General features: G+C 39.0%; 1 protein-coding gene across 1 annotated transcript; it reads right to left on the bottom strand.

The window, feature by feature from the left end:
• Positions 1-4,336: 4,336 nt before the first annotated feature.
• LOC136879374 (uncharacterized) lies at positions 4,337-5,095 on the bottom strand. Its single transcript, XM_067153189.2, has one exon. The coding sequence runs from the start codon at positions 5,093-5,095 to the stop codon at positions 4,337-4,339; it is 759 nt and encodes a 252-aa protein (XP_067009290.1).
• Positions 5,096-23,621: the final 18,526 nt, after the last annotated feature.

The following is a 23,621-nucleotide window of genomic DNA, read 5'->3' as shown; positions in this document are numbered from 1 at the left end:
TTAGCGAGGCCTGTTTGCGTGAATGGACAGATATCATTGTACTTATATCGTAATTAAGTATTAGAGTTAATTTCTGAACTATTATGTTTCTATTATTATTATTATTATCATCATCTTACTATGAACTGAAGTATTTCCGTAGCATTACAATAAGATAATTTAACAGTGGTTAAGTGTAAGAAAAGCCCCAGTGATTCAAATTTATCAACGATGAATATAATAATTATCTAAAATAAATATATTGGAAAAATACTTTGGCCTTTTGAGACACCCACAGCCATAAATGGAGAATGAAAAATTTAAAAAACATGTAACCCAGCTTTTCAGTCTATCGAGGACACTAATGATGACAGATATAACGCTATGACATGCCTGTAAGAAAACACAGACACGCGCTAATAATTAGTGTGTATATGTTTTGTTTCCTACAGGCATGTTATATGTGTTATAATTAGTGTTGTTAACAGACTGAAAAGCTTTAATGTTACATTAACTAAGTCCAGACAGCAAAGTTTGAATTCTTTCTTGACAGATTTTTTTAAAAATAGCTAACTAGTGTAAACTGTTAGTTCATTCCCAAAAGTTAAACCTTATCCGAATTTTGAGATGTACTCATTTAAAATAGGTTTGATACCCTGTTTTCAGAAAGCGGTTTCCTTTTGTATTTAGTGGTGTACAGTGTGGAGGTTCGAATATGCAAGATAATGTTCCGTACCAAACATTTCGGGCAGTCCTTCAAACGACAGGGAAAAATTATCTGTAATATAAAAATGAACAGTAGAACCTGAATGAAATAAAATCAAAGAAAACTGAAAGTCCAAAGTATTAAATGAGAAGCTGGACTATCCGACTGCACCGTGTAAGAGGAGCACAAAAATCTTCAGGAGCACTTACATTTTTGAAATAGTATCTTGGGTTTTTAAATATTATTACCATAATTTACCGCTTACGACAGAGGACATCAATTCACATTTAAACAACATAACACGAAAACAGAGTAATAAAGGATTATACATAGAAATAAAGAAAGAAAGAAAGAAAGAAAGAAAGAAAGAAAGAAAGAAAGAAAGAAAGAAAGGAGCAATCAAACACGCAAGTTGCACTAAAGTCAACAAAGTAGGGAACAAAACGATTAAACTTCCCTTTCGCATGTCTCTGATGCTTCAAATTTTACTTACCGCAAAATCCATATAACTTAAACATCCAGCATTCGTTCACAGGCTGTTATTTTGTTCATAGGAAGTAAATAAATACTGTATGTAAGTAAGTATGGGTTAACTACGATTAAGTAGGGGTCACACACAGTCAATGAAGTAAAGAAACCCTGCTCTGTGCAATGTATCAAATAACGGTATTACTTACTATGACATAATTAGCAAGTACCATGTTAGTACCTGTGATTCTTACGATGTTTCTAAGAACTTATTATGTGGCAGTGGGAAGACGAATCCCAATCTTGAAGTTTTCCCCTCCAAGCATCGAAACATTTATTTTCAATTATCTTTGCTTATTTAATGTTTGTATTATCGCTGTCAAACATTAAAGTATATAAATATTTTCCCAATAAGTTAATTGTTAGAAAAGCCAAAGAAAACGAAAATGAACAGCAGTTTACCTCATTTCGAAGATAATTTCAAGTATCGAAGCAAGAAAATGGAAATCCTCGAACCTCATGGAATAAAAAACATTTGATCATAACAATTACCAGTTTAAATGGCAAGTATCGCAATACTGGACACTCTTAATATTAAATGATCAAATAATATCCCACAATAGCACTGGAATGCATAGCACATACTTACAACAAAAATAACAACGGGAAATCATTTGCATAAAAATATCAAGCACTGAAATGATCATTCATGCTTCCATAATCATACACTGCGGCTGAAAAGTGGGAGTACGTGGAATTTTATTTGGTATGGGGATTATTTCCACACTGTGAACATAGGTCTAGTTTCAATACGACGATAACAATTGGGTGATTGCTGGAATTATAATTTCCATACGTAATAACTCATGTAAAACGATAAAATTTGATTAGGCTGTAACCTGTTATTAATGTATTAGAAAAGGTTATCATTATAAAATACACAACAACGAGAATAAGTGGCGGCATTTGCGAAAACAAAACCGCAACCCTGAGTTCATATCCTAATGTCTTGATTCAACAGGTAGGAACATCAATAACTAGTTTATAAACGCCTCCAAAACAATTGATTACTTCCAGAAGGTCGTATCGTCCTTATATATAACAGCTTTCTCCTGACCCTGTCGACACAGAATTTTAATGTTCATAAAATCAAAAGTTTGGAACAATAAAATGAAATATTGATGTTTTCACTAAAATACTTTCACCTGCCACCATATGACGGAAACAAATATCAGATAGTGACCCCTAAGAAAGACTGTCCTCTCGAAAAAAGTTCAGAAATAGTGAACAATGAGAATTTTACAAGGAATTAGCATACTCTATTAACACAGAAATATTATTCTAAATAGGACTCGAGACCGTGACCTTTCCGAAATAATTACTTAAATTACAATTAATCATGTCTGAGGCTTTAAAAAAACACACTACCGTAATAATTGACACTTTCACTGCCAATATAAATTAATTGGAAAAGTGCATGGTGCCATTCGAACTGTTTAATGAATTGTAGTCTCTTATGGAACTCATAATATATGCATACACCTGACGTTCGTCTCGGAACATTAGCGCCCGACTGATCTGCGATGAAACAGACAACTAAATTATTAATAAACATCTCCTACAACCTGTAATTATCTCGACACTTATGTTGACTGGAATTTATAAGCGTAACCCAATTCCTACGACCTTCAGTATCAGGAATCCTTTCTAATTAAAACGTTTGACGAAACGAAGGTAAAAATCGCCACTCATATCCATAAAACAATGCGAAATGTCAGGGTTATCAGAAATACAGGACATTGACTTCACACAATTTATTTATAAACGTAGAAACGACAAGTAAATATAATATTAACAATGGAATGAAGAAATTTGAGCGCATAAAATACAGTCTTTTTCTTCTTCTTCTTCAACTCTTGAGGAATACAGTCACACAATATATTTAAATCAGTTTTTGTACCAAACATTTCACGTAATAAATAAACACGTAATCTGAAGGAAGTGCAGAAGTACTTTGAAACATAATTCTCCAAAGTATCTCTACCAATAAGTATTATAGTATAATACAACCTGTCAAACAACGCTTGAATTCAGATCATTTAGAAGGTACTTTTCGAAACCAAAATTCATTCATAATCATATTTTGGATTAAAAATTTAACGAATTTTCCTCATTAACTTATTTTTCACTTGTTAAACAACAAAAATGACACAAGAAATGAATGATTTTTGACGAATTTAGATATAATTTTAAATATATATATTGAACACTCACTGTTATTTTGACATCTTTCATCTCAAAACAATATTTGAATTAAAATCATACCACAAAACTATAGAATCGTGAAAGAATATTCGTATTTTTTTGCGTTTATGATAAAACAAATTTGGTGTGGCACAATTTACGAACATTTAAAACATAATTTGATTTCAAAATAAATATTTTAAGAGATTATTCAGTGTTACCATTTTCTAAACAAATATTACTTTAATAAATATGCAATTTTCTACAAATATTTGAGATTATGTCAGCTTTGGTAGAGATTTTCATTCAGAAATATAGTTGTTAAAATGTACTTTTCTCTTCAATATGATAAAACTAATTAAGTTTTGATACTGATCAATCCAACAGTTAAATCAAACATGATTAGAAGTGCCATCTTTCGAAACAAAATTTCACTTTTTCTTCTTTGATTAATGAATTTCACTCTCTATAAATATTACCAAATGAAAACTGTGAATAGAATAGGATGTTCTATTGGAAAGTAAGTTCTGATTAATTGGATATTGAATAGAAAATAGACAAATATGAGTGATAGCAATATTTAAACACAAGTCTATATAGTTTCATCTCAGCTTACGGAAATTAAAATGTTTCAGGTAGAAAACAAGATATCACAATATTCAGTTAGCTTTTAATTTGATTTTTATCGCCATACTTACAGTTATTCTTCGTCTTGTCGGTTGTCCGTATTTTCTTTCAATTCACTTAATGACACAAGAACTATAATAACTACTCACAGCACTTTCATCGATAACTTAGAATTCACTGCGATAAAATTACGAAAACTATGAGCTTTCATTTGTACGTCAAAAAAAAATAGTTAACTTCGCGAGTCTTTACCAAGAAAATCCTAATCAAAATAATGAGCAAACAGATACGTACGTTGGATTTAGAACGGACTCAGTCCCTCTGCAGAAGTTCGTAGAGAGCCGCGATGTATGTTTGCGCCATCTGAAGGGTCTCGAACTTGGACAACTTCCTGTCGTTACCCAGAGACGGAACAACATCCCTTAGGCGGTCGAAGGCGTCGTTAAGGCTGTTCATACGACGTCTCTCCCTCGCGTTGGCTGCTAGACGTCGCTTCTTCATCACTTCGATACCGGGAGTGGGATGTCCTGCTGAAGACGTCGTCGCTGCTGTTCTGGACGTCTTGTGATGATGATGGTGGTGATGATCGCTGTAATGATGGTGCTGCGACATTCTTAGTCTTTTACCTGGCTCGTGTATGACACTGTCCTGACTGCTACAATCACTGGTCATCCCCGAATAGCTGTACCCACCCTCTACAACACCGACACTTTCATTTCTCCCTCTTTCATTAAAATCATCATCGTGGTACTCGCTTAAACGCGCGTTGAAGTCACTTTCGTGATATTTGTTTGACTGTGCATTGAAGTCACCTTCGTTATAATAGCCGTATTGTTGCCAGTATCCTTCCTCCTCGTGGGGGTAGTTCGCTGTCATATGACCCTGCTGGTGGTGTGGAATATAGTGACCACAAGAGTTGTAAGGATGAGTGGTTATAGGGTTGTTAACAGTTACTGGACTTGGTGTAGATGTGAAGGATGAGGCGTAGAGGCTGTCAGGACTGGACACGGGGCTGTGATAACCGTCCGAGGCTCCGTCAGCGACGTGGTGGAACATGACCGCTGAAGACATGACTGTGCTACCTGCCGGTGTGGCTGTCCCGGCACGACTGGTCCAGCCCAACTCGGCCAATCCTCACTCCGGCTACCGCTGCTTCACTTCATCACGTGACCCAAGGACAGGACAGCCTCCCTCTCTTTCCTTCTTTACGACCTGCCTGATGATGGGAAACCTTCTTCTTTATTTTAGCACTTTAATCATTCTCCCTAGATGCAGCATCCGATCCGTGAGCTACTTGCTCCTCTCCATCAACAGAATGCTCGCGTCATGTCACAAGTGCCCACCGCATTACTTGTCTTAGTGGTCACTGCTAATTACAAAATGTGGGCTGTATTCCCCACTAAGAAAAATCTTTCAGAACGATATTTTTCGAAGTACAGAGTAAATGCATAATGCTAATATTTTACCTCCCTGATTTATTTGAATTGATTTCTTACATCTAATTGTTCGGTTTTTGTTCCGTTTTACAGATAAGTTTCTTCAATCTTATTTTAATCCATATTTTTTCTATTAGATTTCAAAATACTGGTGTTAATACTAATGAAATTACAGACATTAAATAACATTTCTGTGAAAAATACTACTCCCTAAATTATTGAACGTCCCAAAACATCTTGTGGACTACATCAATCACTCACAATCAGTCACTACTGATCTGCATTTAGGACAGTCGCCCAGGTGGAAGATTCCCTATCTTGTTTTCCTAGCCTTTTCTTAAATGATTGCAAAGAAATTGGAAATTTATTGGTAAGTTATTCCAATCCCTTACTCCCCTTCCTATAAACGAATATTTGCCCCAATTTGTCCTCTTGAATTCCAACTTTATCTTCATATTGTGATAGCTGAAGGTATTTTTAGCTTTAAAGAAAATTACTCATAAGATATTTATTTCTTGTCTTTACACATCGAACTGTTTTTAAACACGTTTCTCTAATTGTTTCACGTTAGATTTCAAGGTGATGTTTCTCTACTGGCTAATAATTTGCTATAAGAAGGAAACCCTCTGGACACATAATAGGATGCCACAAGAACAATTCGCTATCCCTTCAGATTTCCTAATGATTTTCTTTTCCGGCTATTTGACTGAGTGGTAGCGCACTGGTCATTGGGTCTGAGGTAGCTCAGTTTCGATGCCAGGGCGTGGGATGTTTACCGTGGATGTTATACCCAGTGGAAAGGATGTTTGTGCTGTCTCTACATTTCTCCGTAACTCAAACACAACATGGTCCTCTGCTACTTAAACACACTGTTCTTCATATGGCAGACGTCACTCACCCTCCACAGAGGGTCTGTCTAAGAAGGACTGCACCCAGAATGTGGGTATCAAAGGAAAAAGAAACTTCCTTTATAAACAATGCTCGTGCTATTTCACTAATTTTTCATTTTCAGCTATTGTTTTGCTTTTTATGTATTTATTTTTGGTAATCATATAATTTATTGTTGTAACGTAGTATTATTTAAAGTTTCTATGCTTCTGTAAGCAATATTGACGCCAGGATATCTCTAAATTGCAATATATTTTTAATAATAATGAAGAGACTTTCCTATTTTCAAAAAACCTGTAAAAGTTAGTAGTACGAAGATAAAACTAAAAAAGCCTTTTACTAGAATTAGAATGCACTCACTATATGTGGCATTCGACCTTAGACCCACTTTGACGAGTTGTATCGTGTGGGAGATAAAGAGAATTAATCAGGGCCTCACGCACATAACGTGAATTTCAAGCAATCATTCTAATGTATTTTAATAAATTATTGCTTGTCTGAATGAACTGAACACCAAGAGGAAAATAGGAAGAACCTGAACGAAATGGATCGTGAAATCGAGAGAGCAATGGAAACAACGTGGCTGAAACTTGCCACCTAGGATGAAACTCGGACGTTCGGAAACGAACCGTGAAAGGAGATCTCGCCTCATATGGAGGTAGAATAGACTACAGAAGAGGACGAATAAGAATCAGAAGAAAATCCTTCGTCTGAATAAGAGGCCAATACTAGGTTATGCTCAGTAAAGTTTAAAATTTTAATCGTGCAGGATCTCATATCAATTTAATTTAGCAGGTAGACACTAACAGATTGCTGAACCCAGCCCAGTTGCCAACTATCATTTTGGAGTTGATCATGCACTCCGTGTTTATCTTATCTACCCTCTATTTAATTTATTTCTTATTTATTTAATCCATTTACCCTCCAAGGTTGGATTTCCCCAGGACTCAATGAGGGATCCCACCTCTACCGACCCAAGGGAAAGATCCTGGAGCGTGAGACATTTGATCTAGGATTCAAATGGTTGGAGGACCAGTACTTAGCCCAGGTGGCCTCACCTATTATACTAAACCCGGGCCTTGTGGAGGATAGGAAGATTGGAAGGGGCAGGGAAAGAATAGGGAAGGAAACTGCCGTGACCTTAAGTTAGGTACCATCCCGGGATTTGCTTGGAGAAGAAGTGGGAAACCACGGAAAATCACTTCGAATATGGCTGAGACGGGAATGGAAACCCCTCTACTCAGTTGACCTCCTGAGGATGTGTGGACGACGTTCCTGCCCTCGTACAACTTTTCAAATTTCATGGCAGAGCCGGGAATCGAACCCGGACTTCCTGGGGTGGCAGCTAATCACACTAACCACTACACGACAGAGGCGGACTACGCTCTAATTTGCAAGATTGATTGATTGATTGATTGATTGATTGATTGATTGATTGATTGATTGATTGATTGATTGATTGATTGATTGATTGATTGATTGATTGATTGATTTGTTTGTTTGTTTGTTTGTTTGTTTGTTTGTTTGTTTGTTTGTTTGTTTGTTTGTTTGTTTGTTTGTTTGTTTGTTTGTTTGTTTGTTTGTTTGTTTGTTTGTTTGTTTGTTTGTTTGTTTGTTTGTTTGTTTGTTTGTTTGTTTGTTTGTTTGTTTACTTCTGATCAATGGTAATATGTAACAAAGGAGCGAGTGACATTATGAAATAATCCTGTTTTCGTACCGACATTGCTTTACGGGAGTAAAAGCTGGGAGGACTCATAACATCTCCTTTATAAGGTGTTAGTATTAGGCATGAAAGTAGCGAGAATGATTGCTGGTATTAACAGGTGAAAAAATGTCAATGGGGAACTTGCAATGAGGAGACAAAGGCTAAGTCATAAATGAGATCAATGGATGGAGCGGTACGTATGAGCTAACTTCAGCAGTGGTGTCACATGAGGCGAACAATACAGGATTAGATGATCCGAGAGAACAGCAGACGTGGTTGTGGAGGGTAAGACAAGTGGAAGGAGATAAGATAAAAACAGTTAGGCTCAGTTTTTATTATTTCAAGTTAAGAGGTGAAGAAATAGTTGAAGTCACAGAGATAGCTTCAAATGGAGGATTATGGAGATGCTTAGTTCATTCATACAGGCTTTTGAACTGAATATTGAAAGGCATAAAAATATATAATTAACATGCCTATTTATATATACGTATATTCATACACACATACCTTAATCTTTCAGTATTTAGAATCAAATATGGCTGATCGTGGTTAATTTATTTGGGGTGATGAAAAGAAAGAAAAGATTAATACTACTCTGGGAACAATTATGTTGAAATTGTAGCCCATGTTTGGCGTGAGTATTACTCAAATTTAAGTCTAAAGTTAGTGGAATTCGTAGGAATTATTTACTCAAATGATAATCAGAATGATGAAATGTATCTGGGAACAATTATGTTGAAATTGTAGCCCATGTTTGGCGTGAGTATTACTCAAATTTAAGTCTAAAGTTAGTGGAATTCGTAGGAATTATTTACTCAAATGATAATCAGAATGATGAAATGTAAATTACTTCAAACTGGGCTAATCGGCCGTGTGGTTAGAGGCGCACAGCTGTGAGCTTGCATCTGAGAAATAGTGGGCCGGAAGTAACGCTTAACGAAATATTTTGGCATAGCCTACGATGTGGAAGGACGGATTTACCTGTAAAATTGTGAAGACGCACCACCGTTCATTGTCTTCGTGCAAGGAAAAGAGAGGTGTTAGACGACACTGCTACTAGTATAAAGTCATCAGCAAGAAGCGGCATATCTTATGACACAAATGAAACGTGTGAGGTGAATGTTAATTTGTACAGTAAAATATTGCTACGACATTGAAATTATTGGATGAAGGAAATCTGAGCATTGTAAGATTAAACGTAATTAATTGTACAAGCAATATTCAGGTGAATGTATTGTGTTAACAATTTGTTTCAATTAATAAACTGTGCGAATTATTTGTAATAAAATTCTTTAAGTTACATGTACGCCTGATTGACATGGCAGTATACTTGGGATGTATGATAAAATATGAAACTGTGGAAACCCAAATTACGATGATCCCGATGGAAGGTATATGTAATTCCTAGCAACTGAACATCGTGCGAGACGAAATCCCAGCTAACGATGAGTACCCTTACTTTTCTTATTTATTCTTCACTTCCATGTGAATAAACCCATTTTTCCTCTTTATCGTTTGAGTTTATTAGTGGTTTTTATATGTTTAAATAGGATATGATATTCACGAAGCTTGAAGCTTGAAGGAAACCTATTGTATCGTCAAAGTGCTTTTATGGGATTGTGATGTTGTTTAACGGATTTCAAAGTATTTTCAGTACATAACATAATTAGTACGGGAGATAGATATAAAATCAACTAGATGAAAGATAGGAAGTATTGTGATTAGCCTCCATAATATCATGTTCATTTGTGAGTTTATTTATTTATTTATTTATTTATTTATTTATTTATTTTTTTATTTATTTATTTATTTATTTATTTATTTATTTATTTATTTATTTATTTATTTATTTATTTATTTATTTATTTATTCGTATCAGAAGCAATATATCATATAAATTATTCGTTAAGAATGAGAAACAATAATTAGGTAACTGGTAAAAACACACTAGAGGTACATTCAAAGTAACAATTATATCATATCATATCGGACCAGAATTTGGCGATATCTCAACCATTTCGTGCGGCCTACACTAAATCTTGCACCGGGCGAGTTGGCCGTGCGGTTAGGGGCCCACAGCTGTGAACTTGCATCCGGGAGATAGTGGGTTCGAGCCCCACTGTCGGCAGCTCTGAAGATGGTTTTCCGTGGTTTCTCGTTTTCATACCAGGCAAATGCTGGGGCTGTACCTTAATTAAGGCCACGGCAACTTCCTTCCCACTCCTAGGCCTTTCCTATCCTATCGTCGCCATAAGACCTATATGTGTCGGTGCGACGTTAAGCCACCAGCAAAAAAAAAAAAAGGTCTGTATAGCACATGTGTTTGCGGTTATTTGTAATTAAATGTAAGGATCATCTTGATGCACAATGACGAAAAATACTGAAGAATACGATGTTCGTCATTATAAAATCAGTTATAGTGAGTAGTGTAAAGTTATTATTTTAGAATAATATATTTGGGACGAAGATCTTTATTGATAGTTTACACCCTGTGGTTGGAGGACGCAGATGTAAACTGCACCCACAGTATTCCCTACCTGTCGTAAAGGGCGACTAAAAGGGGCGACTAGGGGATGATTAAATTAGGCCCATGAGACAACTTGTGATTAGTACCATCACGCGAGGAACACCATGGGTCTACTTGACTTGCGAGTAGTACCACTATGTGAGGTACACAATAGGTTTGTGAGTAGTAGCAACGTGGGTGGATCACTATGGGTTTACAGAACCAGTGATTAGTACTACTATATGCGGAACACCATGGGCTTACGTTGCCTGTGATTTGTACCATTACGTGAGAAACACCACGGGTCTGGGCGTTGCTTGTAATTAGTACCACTATGTGAGCGACACAGTGGGTCTGTATTGACTGTGATTAGCACATATATGTGAGAAACACCACGGGTCTGGGAGTTGCCTGTGATTAGTACCACTATATGAGTGACACCTTGGGTCTGTATTGCCTGTGATTAGCACATATATGTGAGAAACACCACGGGTCCGGGAGTTGCCTGTGATTAGTACCACTATATGAGGGACACCTTGGGTCTGTATTGACTGTGATTAGTACCACTATATGAGCGACACTGTGGGTCTGTATTGACTGTGATTAGTACCACTATATGAGCGACACAGTGGGTCTGTATTGACTGTGATTAGCACATATATGTGAGAAACACCACGGGTCCGGGAGTTGCCTGTGATTAGTACCACTATATGAGGGACACCTTGGGTCTGTATTGACTGTGATTAGTACCACTATATGAGCGACACTGTGGGTCTGTATTGACTGTGATTAGTACCACTATATGAGCGACACAGTGGGTCTGTATTGACTGTGATTAGTACCACTATATGAGCGACACTGTGGGTCTGTATTGACTGTGATTAGTACCACTATATGAGCGACACAGTGGGTCTGTATTGCCTGTGATTAGTACCACTATATGAGCGACACAGTGGGTCTGTATTGACTGTGATTAGTACCACTATATGAGCGACACTGTGGGTCTGTATTGACTGTGATTAGTACCACTATATGAGCGACACAGTGGGTCTGTATTGACTGTGATTAGTACCACTATATGAGCGACACAGTGGGTCTGTATTGACTGTGATTAGTACCATTATGTGAGAAACACCACGGCTCTGTATTGACTGTGATTAGTACCACTATATGAGCGACACTGTGGGTCTGTATTGACTGTGATTAGTACCACTATATGAGCGACACAGTGGGTCTGTATTGCCTGTGATTAGTACCACTATATGAGCGACACAGTGGGTCTGTATTGACTGTGGTTAGTACCACTATATGAGCGACACTGTGGGTCTGTATTGCCTGTGATTAGTACCACTATATGAGCGACACTGTGGGTCTGTATTGACTGTGATTAGTACCACTATATGAGCGACACTGTGGGTCTGTATTGACTGTGATTAGTACCACTATATGAGCGACACTGTGGGTCTGTATTGACTGTGATTAGTACCACTATATGAGCGACACAGTGGGTCTGTATTGCCTGTGATTAGTACCACTATATGAGCGACACTGTGGGTCTGTATTGCCTGTGATTAGTACCACTATATGAGCGACACAGTGGGTCTGTATTGCCTGTGATTATTACCACTATATGAGCGACACTGTGGGACTGTATTGCCTGTGATTAGTACCACTATATGAGCGACACAGTGGGTCTGTATTGCCTGTGATTAGTACCACTATATGAGCGACACTGTGGGTCTGTATTGCCTGTGATTAGTACCACTATATGAGCGACACTGTGGGACTGTATTGCCTGTGATTAGTACCACTATATGAGCGACACAGTGGGTCTGTATTGCCTGTGATTAGTACCACTATATGAGCGACACTGTGGGACTGTATTGCCTGTGATTAGTACCACTATATGAGCGACACAGTGGGTCTGTATTGCCTGTGATTAGTACCACTATATGAGCGACACTGTGGGACTGTATTGCCTGTGATTAGTACCACTATATGAGCGACACAGTGGGTCTGTATTGCCTGTGATTAGTACCACTATATGAGCGACACAGTGGGTCTGTATTGCCTGTGATTAGTACCATTATGTGAGAAACACCACGGCTCTGTATTGACTGTGATTAGTACCATTATATGAGCGACACAGTGGGTCTGTATTGCCTGTGATTAGTACCACTATATGAGCGACACTGTGGGACTGTATTGCCTGTGATTAGTACCACTATATGAGCGACACAGTGGGTCTGTATTGCCTGTGATTAGTACCACTATATGAGCGACACTGTGGGACTGTATTGCCTGTGATTAGTACCACTATATGAGCGACACAGTGGGTCTGTATTGCCTGTGATTAGTACCACTATATGAGCGACACAGTGGGTCTGTATTGACTGTGATTAGTACCATTATGTGAGAAACACCACGGCTCTGTATTGACTGTGATTAGTACCATTATATGAGCGACACAGTGGGTCTGTATTGCCTGTGATTAGTACCATTATGTGAGAAACACCACGGCTCTGTATTGACTGTGATTAGTACCATTATATGAGCGACACAGTGGGTCTGTATTGCCTGTGATTAGTACCATTATGTGAGAAACACCACGGCTCTGTATTGACTGTGATTAGTACCATTATATGAGCGACACAGTGGGTCTGTATTGCCTGTGATTAGTACCATTATGTGAGCGACACCACGGGTCTGCGTAACCTGTGCGTAGTGCATTGGCTGTGAGAAGTACTACAATGTGTGAAACACCATGAGTCTACATTACTTGTGATTATTACCGCTACATGAGAAATACCATGGTTCTACTTTACAAGTGATAAGTATCATTATGAGGGCCCGTTGACCTGAATTTTGGGGCCCTTTAGACATAAGCATCATCGATTCAGGATTGTGCTTTGGAAGCAGCCCCTTGATCAATATATACCGTTGTTTTAAGTTAGTTTCTGGGAAGTTGGGGTCGGATCCACTGATTTTTTTAAGTTCGTAATCATTGTTCATCACCGTCATTTTCAATTCTAGTCAGTGGATTGATTTTGTAACTTCTTTTTACTTTGAATATTGTGAGTTGCATCCGCAGATTTTTAAATTCATATCCATCCATTCATTCTTTATCATCAAGTTTTTTTAATTCTGGTCAGTGCATGAAAATTGGAATTTTAAATTGTTATTATATTTTGTACCATTAGGGGCCGATGACCTAGACGTTAGGCCCCTTTAAACAACAAGCTTCTTCATCATCATCATCTTCATTGATATTAATAAGGAGTGGTATGCAAATTTGTTATATCGTCGTAAAATAAATAGTGAAAGAATAATTGGAAGATTATATTCCAACAGGAAGTATTTTTTTGAACGATTATAGCACTTCTCATCACCGCGGTGTGCCATCCTCTGAGTTAGAGTTACCTTATGATAACTGGGGTTTGGTCTATGCTTAAGGAAGCTGCGCAGAACGTGGAGACGGAACTATCATCATTCAGCCAAGACGAGTTGTTCGATGGTATCAAAAGTCTTAGCATGTTTAACGTGAAAGGGAGTTTAAAAGACTTGATTGTGAAGGCCAGCAACTAGGTCGAAATGTCAGGACCTGCGTCCACACACTATTTATACCTGTCCTTATCGCTGTGTGACCGGTATTCATTGTGTATCGGGACTGCTCTATTGTCCCACTCACACCTCGCGCTACTTTAGCAAATACAGTGAACGGTGATCATCTCAGAAGTTTGCCTCCTATGGACTGTGAGCAACTTCTTTGACGTCGCACCGACACAGATAAGTCTTACGGCGAAGATGGGAAATGAAGGAACTAGGAGTAGGAGCGAAACAACCGTGACTTTAATTAAGGTACAGCCCCAGCAATTGCCTGGTGTGAAAATAGGAAACCACTGAAAAACATCTTCAGGAATGCTGATAGCCATAGCGTGGCCACTTGCTCGGCATTATGGCTAGTGAACTTCGTATTCTACTGCTGATAACATCAAAAAGTCGTGTCCGAATGAGTTCTATACCATTCTCAACCACTTGTGGGTATTCAACACGTATTCCTTTCGTTTCTCTTTCCTGTGAAGATTCCGATCACCAATGTTTTGATATGCACAGGAGCATAGGGATGGGCAAGAAAGAGGGAACGAAGTGGCCGTGACCTTAACTTAGGTACCGTTCCAGCATTTGTCTGGAGGAAAAGTGGGAAACCATAGAAAACCACTTCGAGGATGGCTAAGGAGGGAATCGAACCCTCCTCTACTCAGTTGACCTCCCGAGGCTGAGTGGATCCCGTTCCAACCCTCGTGCCACTTTCCACATTTCATGGCAGAGCCGGGAATCGAACCCCCGTCCTCTGGGGTTGGCAGCTCATCAAGCTAACCGCTACGCCACAGAGGCGGACAATTATACTCTTATTAGGCTATAATATGGAAGGTCAGGTCAAGAAAAGAATTAGGACTTAAATCTACACACATGCGAAGAAATTTTAAAATTAGGTAAATATGTAATGAAACTCAGATGGTTTTGAAAAAATAAAAAACTGAAAATGTTACCTGAACGCAAAAGGTAATCAATCTTAACAATCTTGTCAAATAATTCCTACCACACGATGTTTTTTGGTCTAATACTAATTACGAGGAGAGCCTCCATGGCTCAGACGGCAGCGCGTCGGCCTCTCACCGCTGGATACCGTGGTTCAAATCCCGGTCGTTCCATATGAGATTTGTGCTGGACAAAGTGGAGGCGGGGCAGGTTTTTCTCCGGGTACTCCGGTTTTCCCTGTCATCTTTCATTCCAGCAACAATATCCATTCTCATTTCATAGCATCTATCAGTCATTAATAATTCACTTTGGGAGTGGCGACCCCATCATACTAATAGCCTATAGGTATCTGCTTCATTCATTCCATCCCTGACCCGGTCAATGACTGGAAAACAGGTTGTAGGTTTTCATTTTCATTTCACTAAATAAGACCATGCGCGTTACGGCGAAAGTAAAGTTTATATTCGTCATCGGTGTCATCATCGTATGTGGCGGAGATCATTAATGTATTTTACTATTAATTTACTCCGTATGAGCACCGCGGAGATATTTGGAATAGAACCCAAGCCTTTGTCACGCTCTCTAGTGATCAGGAAATGTGTAGTCCGACTCGTTGGCTGAACGGTCAGCGTACTGGCCTTCGGTTCAGAGGGTTCCGGGTTCGATTCCCAGCCGGGTCGGGGATTTTAACCTTAATTGGTTAATTCCAATGGCACGGGGGCTGGGTGTATGTGTTTTCTTCATCATTTTATCCTCATCATGACGCGCAGGTCGCCTACGGGAGTCAAATAGAAAGACCTGCACCTGGCGAGCCGAACCCGTCCTGGGATATCCCAGCACTAAAAGCCATACAACATTTCATTTCAGGAAATGTGTACTATCACCTCTAGTACCCTACCGATTAACATTTAGAAGGTAAAAGATGTTTGAACTATTGGGACTCGGACCGATAAACAACCGCATGGCAGAATCAAGCAATGACTCCGTAACAACAATGGCTACCTAGGCAGTTTGTCGTTGCTGCTTGCGCACAACTCATGTAGTTAGTGGCAACAACTTGCTAACTTGAAAACTCTTTTTAAAAAATCTGTGTAGCCGAACAGGAAACTTGGTATATTTTATAAATATACACATAGATTAGATTAGAACAATTTATTTTTCGTATAGCATCATGCAGATGTAGATTCAACACGATGTCCCCGATAGGAGTCAAGTCCCAGATAAGAGCGTTATCTGCCTCTCCGACTTTGGCATAGCTGAACAAGAGAGTATTCTCCCGTACTGCGCATAAACGAAAGCCGCAGTACGCGTTTTCAACCGAACTTCCATATAAATGTGCAAACTGCCGCATAAATTTAAACCGCACCTTTACGTGGCATGCGTTGTACAGGCCCTTAAGTGCCGAGGTTTCGGATTAGGGAAGCCTTTAGCTTCCACAACTCCCGAGGCTTTCATGGCCGGTACGACGACGAAAAATAGAAAGAAATTTTTTTTATACCACTGGAGTGATGCTCAAGCTCACCTTACGTACTTCCATTGGCTTCTCACCCAAGGTGGCCCTCTTCAAATCCCAGGCAATGCATGTAAGATTTTGACGTTAAAATTCATGTCCAGGTATTTCGGAGTACACGTAAGGCTACAGACTTGTTGCCCTGTATGAAACACGTGGTAGCGCCTAACGTCACATTCACCGTGCACTTCCTACACTTGAAGGTGTTCCTCTATATATTTTATATCCAGATCAGTTTTACAGTCCATACCTTGACCTTTCTGCCGTGGGATCCGCTTTCGCACGCTCAACCCGTTACAGATTTATGCAGGTTTTCATTTCACATATTCAGATCAATTAATTAACTGGCGGCAGGTCGTAAATCCGCCAGTTATGAGAGTTTTATAGTGTCCCTTGTCACCGTCCACTGCACAAGACATATCACCTCTCTATTGATAGCTGCAACATTGTGCGTATCAAGTTATGCTACTCCTACACGCACGTCGTAATGACGTCACGTCTACCAGTAGCATCCCCTCTCGGTTGACTTCATCGTTGCACTACATTCAACAATAAACGAAGCGCATGTCTTGAAAACAACAATCAGACTGCCTAAAGATACTTTCACTTTACATTAATATGCATGTGTATTGAATAATTTAGTAATGTTATTTATTAACCTCAGAGAATTATATAATAGAAACTGAAAAATGAAGAATGTTTTGCCACTAATTATGTTATTGATGTAACCCAGTGGGAACTTTCGCATACTCTTTCAATACAGCTTAACATTATTACTTTATCTTTTTTCTTTCTTTCCTTATACGTTTATCGCCCAAGGTTATTTTATTCCCTCGGACTCAACGAAGGATCCAAACATCTACCGCCTCATGGGCAGTGTCCTAGAGCGTGAGACATTTGGTCGGGGATACAAATGGGAAAAGTACAGACCTCTGCACATGGTTGTGAGGGTGTTTACGGGTTGTAGTAAGGATGTAAAGGAGAGGGCATATAAGTCTCTGCTAAGACCCCAACTAGAGTATGGTTCCAGTGTATGGGACCCTCACCAGGATTACTTGATTCGAGAACTGGAAAAATCCCAAGAAAAGCAGCTCGATTTGTTCTGGGTGATTTCCGACAAAAGAGTAGTGTTACAAAAATGTTGCAAAGTTTGGCCTGCGAAGACCTGGGAGAACGAAGACGAGCTGCTCGACTAAGCGGTATGTTCCGAGCTGTCATCGGAGAGATGGTATGGAATGACATTAGTGGACGAGTAAATTTCAGTGGTGTCTTCAAAAGTAGGAAAGATAACAATATGAAGATAAAGTTGGAATTCAAGAGGACAAATTGGAGCAAATATTCGTTTATAGGAAGGGGAGTTAGGGACTGGAAAACTTACCAAAGGAGATGTTGAATAAATTTGCAATTTCTTTGAAATCAATTAAGAAAAGGCTAGGAAAACAATAGATAGGGAATCTGCCACCTGGGCGACTGCCCTAAATGGAGATCAGTAGTGACTGATTGAACGACCAGTATCTCGCCCAGGTGGCCTCACCTGCTTTGCTGAACAGGGGCCTTGTCGGGGGTTGGGAAAATCGGAACGGATAGAGAAGGAAGAGGGAAGAAAGCGACAGTGGCCTTAAGTTACCTACTATCCCGGTATTTACCTGGAGAAGAAGTGGAAAAGCACGGAAACCCACTCCCAGAATGCCTGAGGTGGGAATCGAACACCCTTCTAGTCAGCTGACATCCCAAATCTGAGCGGATCCTGTTCCAGCCCTCGAACCACTTTCCAAATTTCTTGGTAGAACCGGGAAACGAACCCAGGCCTCCGGGGGTGGCAGCTAATCACACTAACCACTACGCCACAGAGGTGGACGTAATTCTTAACCTTGTACAGAAATAAATCTCTTCTGTTTCTTATTTTAATGTTGGTTAGCGTCGAAAATTCCCGTTCGCACATTGTTGAAACCTAAAATAGTATAGATAGAGCATAATAATAAATAATAATAATAATAATAATAATAATAATAATAATAATAATAATAATAATAACGCCGTGTGGCGTCGGAAGAGACCAGATGCATGTATTTCGAGTTGAAGCCTGATAGGTGACCTGCGGGTCTGTGAGAATGGTGAATTCTATGATGAATTATAATGTTTAAGACGATGCATACACCCAACTCCCAAACCACTGGAATTAAACCAATTAAGGTTAAAACCTCCGATAAAGCCGGGAATCGGATCCGGGTCCCCCTTCTGCCAAAGGCCAGCACACTAACCATTTAGCCATGGAGCCGGACACGACTGATCGACTTGTTTGTCGAGAGTTCTAGTGATTTACATACTTTCCGCTAAAGGTGTGTGTTCCATCTATGTCACAGTACTAAAAGTGCTCGCGGAAAAGATACGAAAAATTTTAAAAAATGGAAGGAGTTCTACACGATGGACGCCATGATAGAACACAAGTGGACTGAAGCAGGTTTCAGACTGCGACAACCGAGCTCGATAGCTGCAGTCGCCTAAGTGCGGCCAGTATCCAATATTTGGGAGACAGTGGGTTCGAACGCCACTTGTCGGCAGCCCTGAAGACGGTTTTCTATGGCTTCCCATTTTCACACCAGGCAAGTGCTGGGGCTGTACCTTAATAAAGGCCACGGCCGCCTCCTTCCTAATCTTAGCCCTTTCCTGTCCCGTCGTCGTCATAAGACCTATCTGTGTCGGTGCGACGTAAAACAACTTTTTAAAAAAACTGCGACATTTATGGCCATTCTGCACAAGCCGCCGTGTGGCCTTTTGAAATTGCACCTTCGAACTTCCCCTAGCTGTAAAGATGGAAACTTCCGATTTCGTCTACACCCAAGGCGGGCACAATTCGGCTCAATAAGTAGCGCTCCATCTCAGGTACAGCCTAGCAGCTGCTTGCACGGCTCTCAGTTACAACTAGTGAAGAGGCGCGTATCTAAACAGATTTAAACTTATAACAGTTTTATTGTACCTAATGTCTCGTTCTGTTCAGTGCATTAAATTATGATGAGGAAACAAAATAATTTATTTTATATACAAACGTCTTGTGACATGTGATAATTAAATACTCCTTGGACTACTGGCTGTACTCGTAGAGGTACTGCAAGCCAACATAAAAGCTTGTTTAGGAATACAGCATAAACAGTGAACGACATACGAATTGTACGATTGTATTGCACTCAGTCAGGTACATTGCTGTGGCTTTGCTTGCTCCTTGACTCCGCATATCGCCATCTAATCTTTACAACACATACCGGTATTATTAGAAGTGAGCTGCTCTCAGCTCTTCCCGCGCTAAGCCGTTAGCCAAGACCATCTCCAATAGTATCAGACCTTAACACAAAATCAATATGGCCGACACATCGGTTGAGTTGAATGTAAGCCATAAGCATAACCTTGTGATTATCGTTTAAATTGCTAAGTTATCAATAATAGCATACACATTTCAAAATGTCAGTTAAAATAACAGTATAAGGAGATCCATCTGAAAATACAGAGCATTTTAAACCAAATTTCGACACTAGACACATGTAATTCAGAGGTCTATTTGTAAGAAAATTATTTGTGCACTAATGACATTGATACACCATCGATATTGAACACTAATTGTATCATGGAATTCTCTCAAGTTCACGCATTACATGTGAAACGTCAATTATAAGGTTATATGGTGTATCAGGTTGAAACTATTGTAGCAGGGAAGGTCAATAACATCCTTATTTCGTGGATATGACACTGAAGAAATAAAAACCGTCATCTACTTTATTTTCTGCCATACGCAATACTTTTAATCCTCTGTACTTCATATCACACAACATTCCTGATTATTAAAGCATTTTACTATTTTCATTCAAGAGTGCTTTACTTGGGGTAATAGAACCAACGCTATCTAAGACATATATTTAGATAAGCAATATGTGAAAAATTCAAATCATACGTGCTTTCTATGAAGTAGTATAGTCCAGGAAATGGGTAAGACAGGATTGCATTATAAAATAACAGGGTTTTTTATGCTATTTGCTTTACGTCGCACTGACACAGACAGGTCTTATGGCGACGATGGGATAGGAAAGGCCTAGGAGTTGAAAGGAAGCGGCCGTGGCCTTAATTTGCCTGTTGTGAAAATGGGAAACCACGGAAAACCATCTTCAAGGCTGCCGACAGTGGGACTCGAACCCATGATCTCCCGATTCCTGGATAAAATAACAGTTCTGGGGAATATCCGATGCGTTTCAAAGAGCGACGGTTTCCAATCAATCACAAATAATCTGCATTTAGGCTGTCTACCAGAAGCCACGTTACCTATCATTCTTTTCTTAAATGATGTCAAAGAACTTGGAAGTGTATCGAATTGGTGTAGATATAGTAGAAAGCACCCTTGGTAAATTATTCCAGTCCGTAATTCTCCTGCCTATAAATCAATACTTGTTTTATAAATACATTTATTTGAATGAACTTTCTATTACCATACGTGCTTAACTATAATAACTTACCTCGTTCAAGAAATTTATTAGAAACATAACCCTGTCATGAATCTCAATCCTCTCATAACAGTGATTCTGATAATGATTCACCTAAGCGTTATATTCTGTCCGTTACACTTCAGATATTGTCTCTCACTAGCAGAATCGATTTGAAGTTCTCTGGCGGCACATGAATTTTCGGGTTACATCACGCATTCCTATCTACGAAATGTCACTGTAAAATTTGTCACAAATGGAACATAATAATTGCTTTTATTGACGATGCAGACGACAGTAAACTCCTTTAGACTTAATATTAGGCTACGTGCTGCGGCAGCTATGAAAGCAATATTTGACATCAAGAATTTAAATAGATTATCTCTTAAGACGGCCATGACCTTGTTTGACGCAAAAATAATCCCTATTTTAACATATGGACTGGAAATCATTTGGGATAAGCTAACAAAGAATGACCTACACACTCTAGAAAAAATCAAAGCCCGATTCTTAAAGACAACCCTCTGTGTGTCCAGATTTACTAGATCAAGGCTGGTTTATGAACTTGAAAAGGAGCCTTTTTTAATTGAAGATTTGAGATTCAAGCTTGCTCTACCTTATACAGACCAATGGAAGAAACTCTTGGATGAAAGAGTGGCCAAAAGAAATGATATTTGTCCTGAATTCTATTCGACTGAAGCAACGACGAATAGAACTTGGACCAATACAAACCAGGATCTCCGACATTTTATCAATTCTATGGCAATTCATGGATACCACTATAAACTCTGCAAAATTAGGATTTTTCATGAACCTGACGATAGTTGTGTGTGTGCAGTGTGTAATTTGACTTGTCCTCGTTACCATGTTGTGGAATGCTCTAAGAGAAATAGGCCTATAGTAGACTTATGCTTAAATGACATGTAATTGCTTTATATACACAAATTGTGTGCTCTATTAAATTAATAATTGCTTTTACTTAAATGAAGTGAAAAATCTGCGGTAAATTAAGAAATACCGTCGTTATTAGAGAAATACATAAGGCTTGTTGACAAGACTCCTTTATGTCGTATTCCGCTGCTGGTGCCGTCTTATGTTAATTTCTTGAGGTCCAGGGCTAGCACCGAGGAATGGGAGTGCTATGTCTGTGGATTCTCATTATCTTTGTCCATATGACTAGAGCGGCCAGTTCAAACAGCAAAATGGAGGTCAACAGCATTCACGATGTTATTTCGTTCTTCAATGAGGCAAATGACCATGTTATAGTGATGTGGCTGGAACTCTACGGAAAAACAACTAAGGACGCATTCAACAACTTGGTGCTGCACATTACAGAGAAATATCGCAGGTACCACAAAAATGATTTCTGTTGAAAGAAAAATAGCATGATCCCTGGACCAATAAATATTTTTTTTATTTTTGTTCGAACGAAAATAGCATGATCCCTGGACCAATAAATCACTAGTAAACAGAATTCTTCTTATGTACATTGGCCATAGCTTTTTGTCGCCTATTAAATCTTGCATATCGCGATACAGTTCAGGAAATGATGCCATTGACAACTGAAGCAATGAAACGAAAGCAAAGAACTTCAGTGAACACAGACATCACACACGAAATTGTTGAAAGTGTAAGACAAACAAAACACATACGTGTGTTACTGTGAGCGTAGCACCAAAGGTGCTTGTAAAGTAGTAAAGTATGTGTACATAATATTCTCCAAAAATAAAATATTTCTTAATTTACCGCAGATTTTAGACTTCAACTGTGTAAAAGCAATTATTATGTTCCATTTGTGACAAATTTTACAGTGACACTTCGTAGAAAGGAATGCGCGACGTAACCCCTTGTCCTCTAAGTTAACCAAGAGAATATAATCTTCACTCAAAAATAAAATAAATAGCTTTATCACTTCGTATAACCTCAAAAGATACAGTGGTTGGGAAATGGATAGGCACCAACTCAGAGCTTTGGCGTTATCCGAAAAAAATAACTATCAAGTACATTGAAAATATCCTCTCTAATGAGAAATTTACCCTGGGAATGTTTTAATGCACACTAATTAATTACTTGTAACTACGAAACCATCACGATGAGTACGTTTGATGTGAATGCGAGTGTATCTGCTTTAATATGATTTACATCCAGGTACACAACACGAACGACGTGGTCCTAATACATCATATTAGTTTTAAAACTAAATTTCAGTAAAACATCACTACACTAAGGTTTCCTAATCAAACCAAACCAACAGAAGAAACTAAACTGATGCTTACCACCGAACAGGGCGCCATTTTTGTAGTTGGTCTTGGTCTTGCGTTCGCTCAAGGAGTAAGGCGCTCTCCTTGCCCACGTACGTTCTACACGATCGTGCTCACGGCGACCTCTGTTGGAGTTTCAAACAGCTATACTGCTAGCGGTAGGAGGGAACGCGAGTATATCTATACGAGCCGGGAACAAGCTATATTAGTAGAAGCCACATTCTATATTTTGTCCGCGTGCGGTGATGTGTCCATTAGTTCCTCATTTATGGATAAACCTGTTGTT

This window comes from Anabrus simplex, chromosome 8 (genome assembly GCF_040414725.1).
Source record: "Anabrus simplex isolate iqAnaSimp1 chromosome 8, ASM4041472v1, whole genome shotgun sequence".
NCBI classification, from domain to species: Eukaryota; Metazoa; Arthropoda; class Insecta; order Orthoptera; family Tettigoniidae; genus Anabrus; species Anabrus simplex.
The sequence above is the reverse complement of the archived record's forward strand: the minus strand, read 5'-3'. Positions and strand labels throughout refer to the sequence as shown.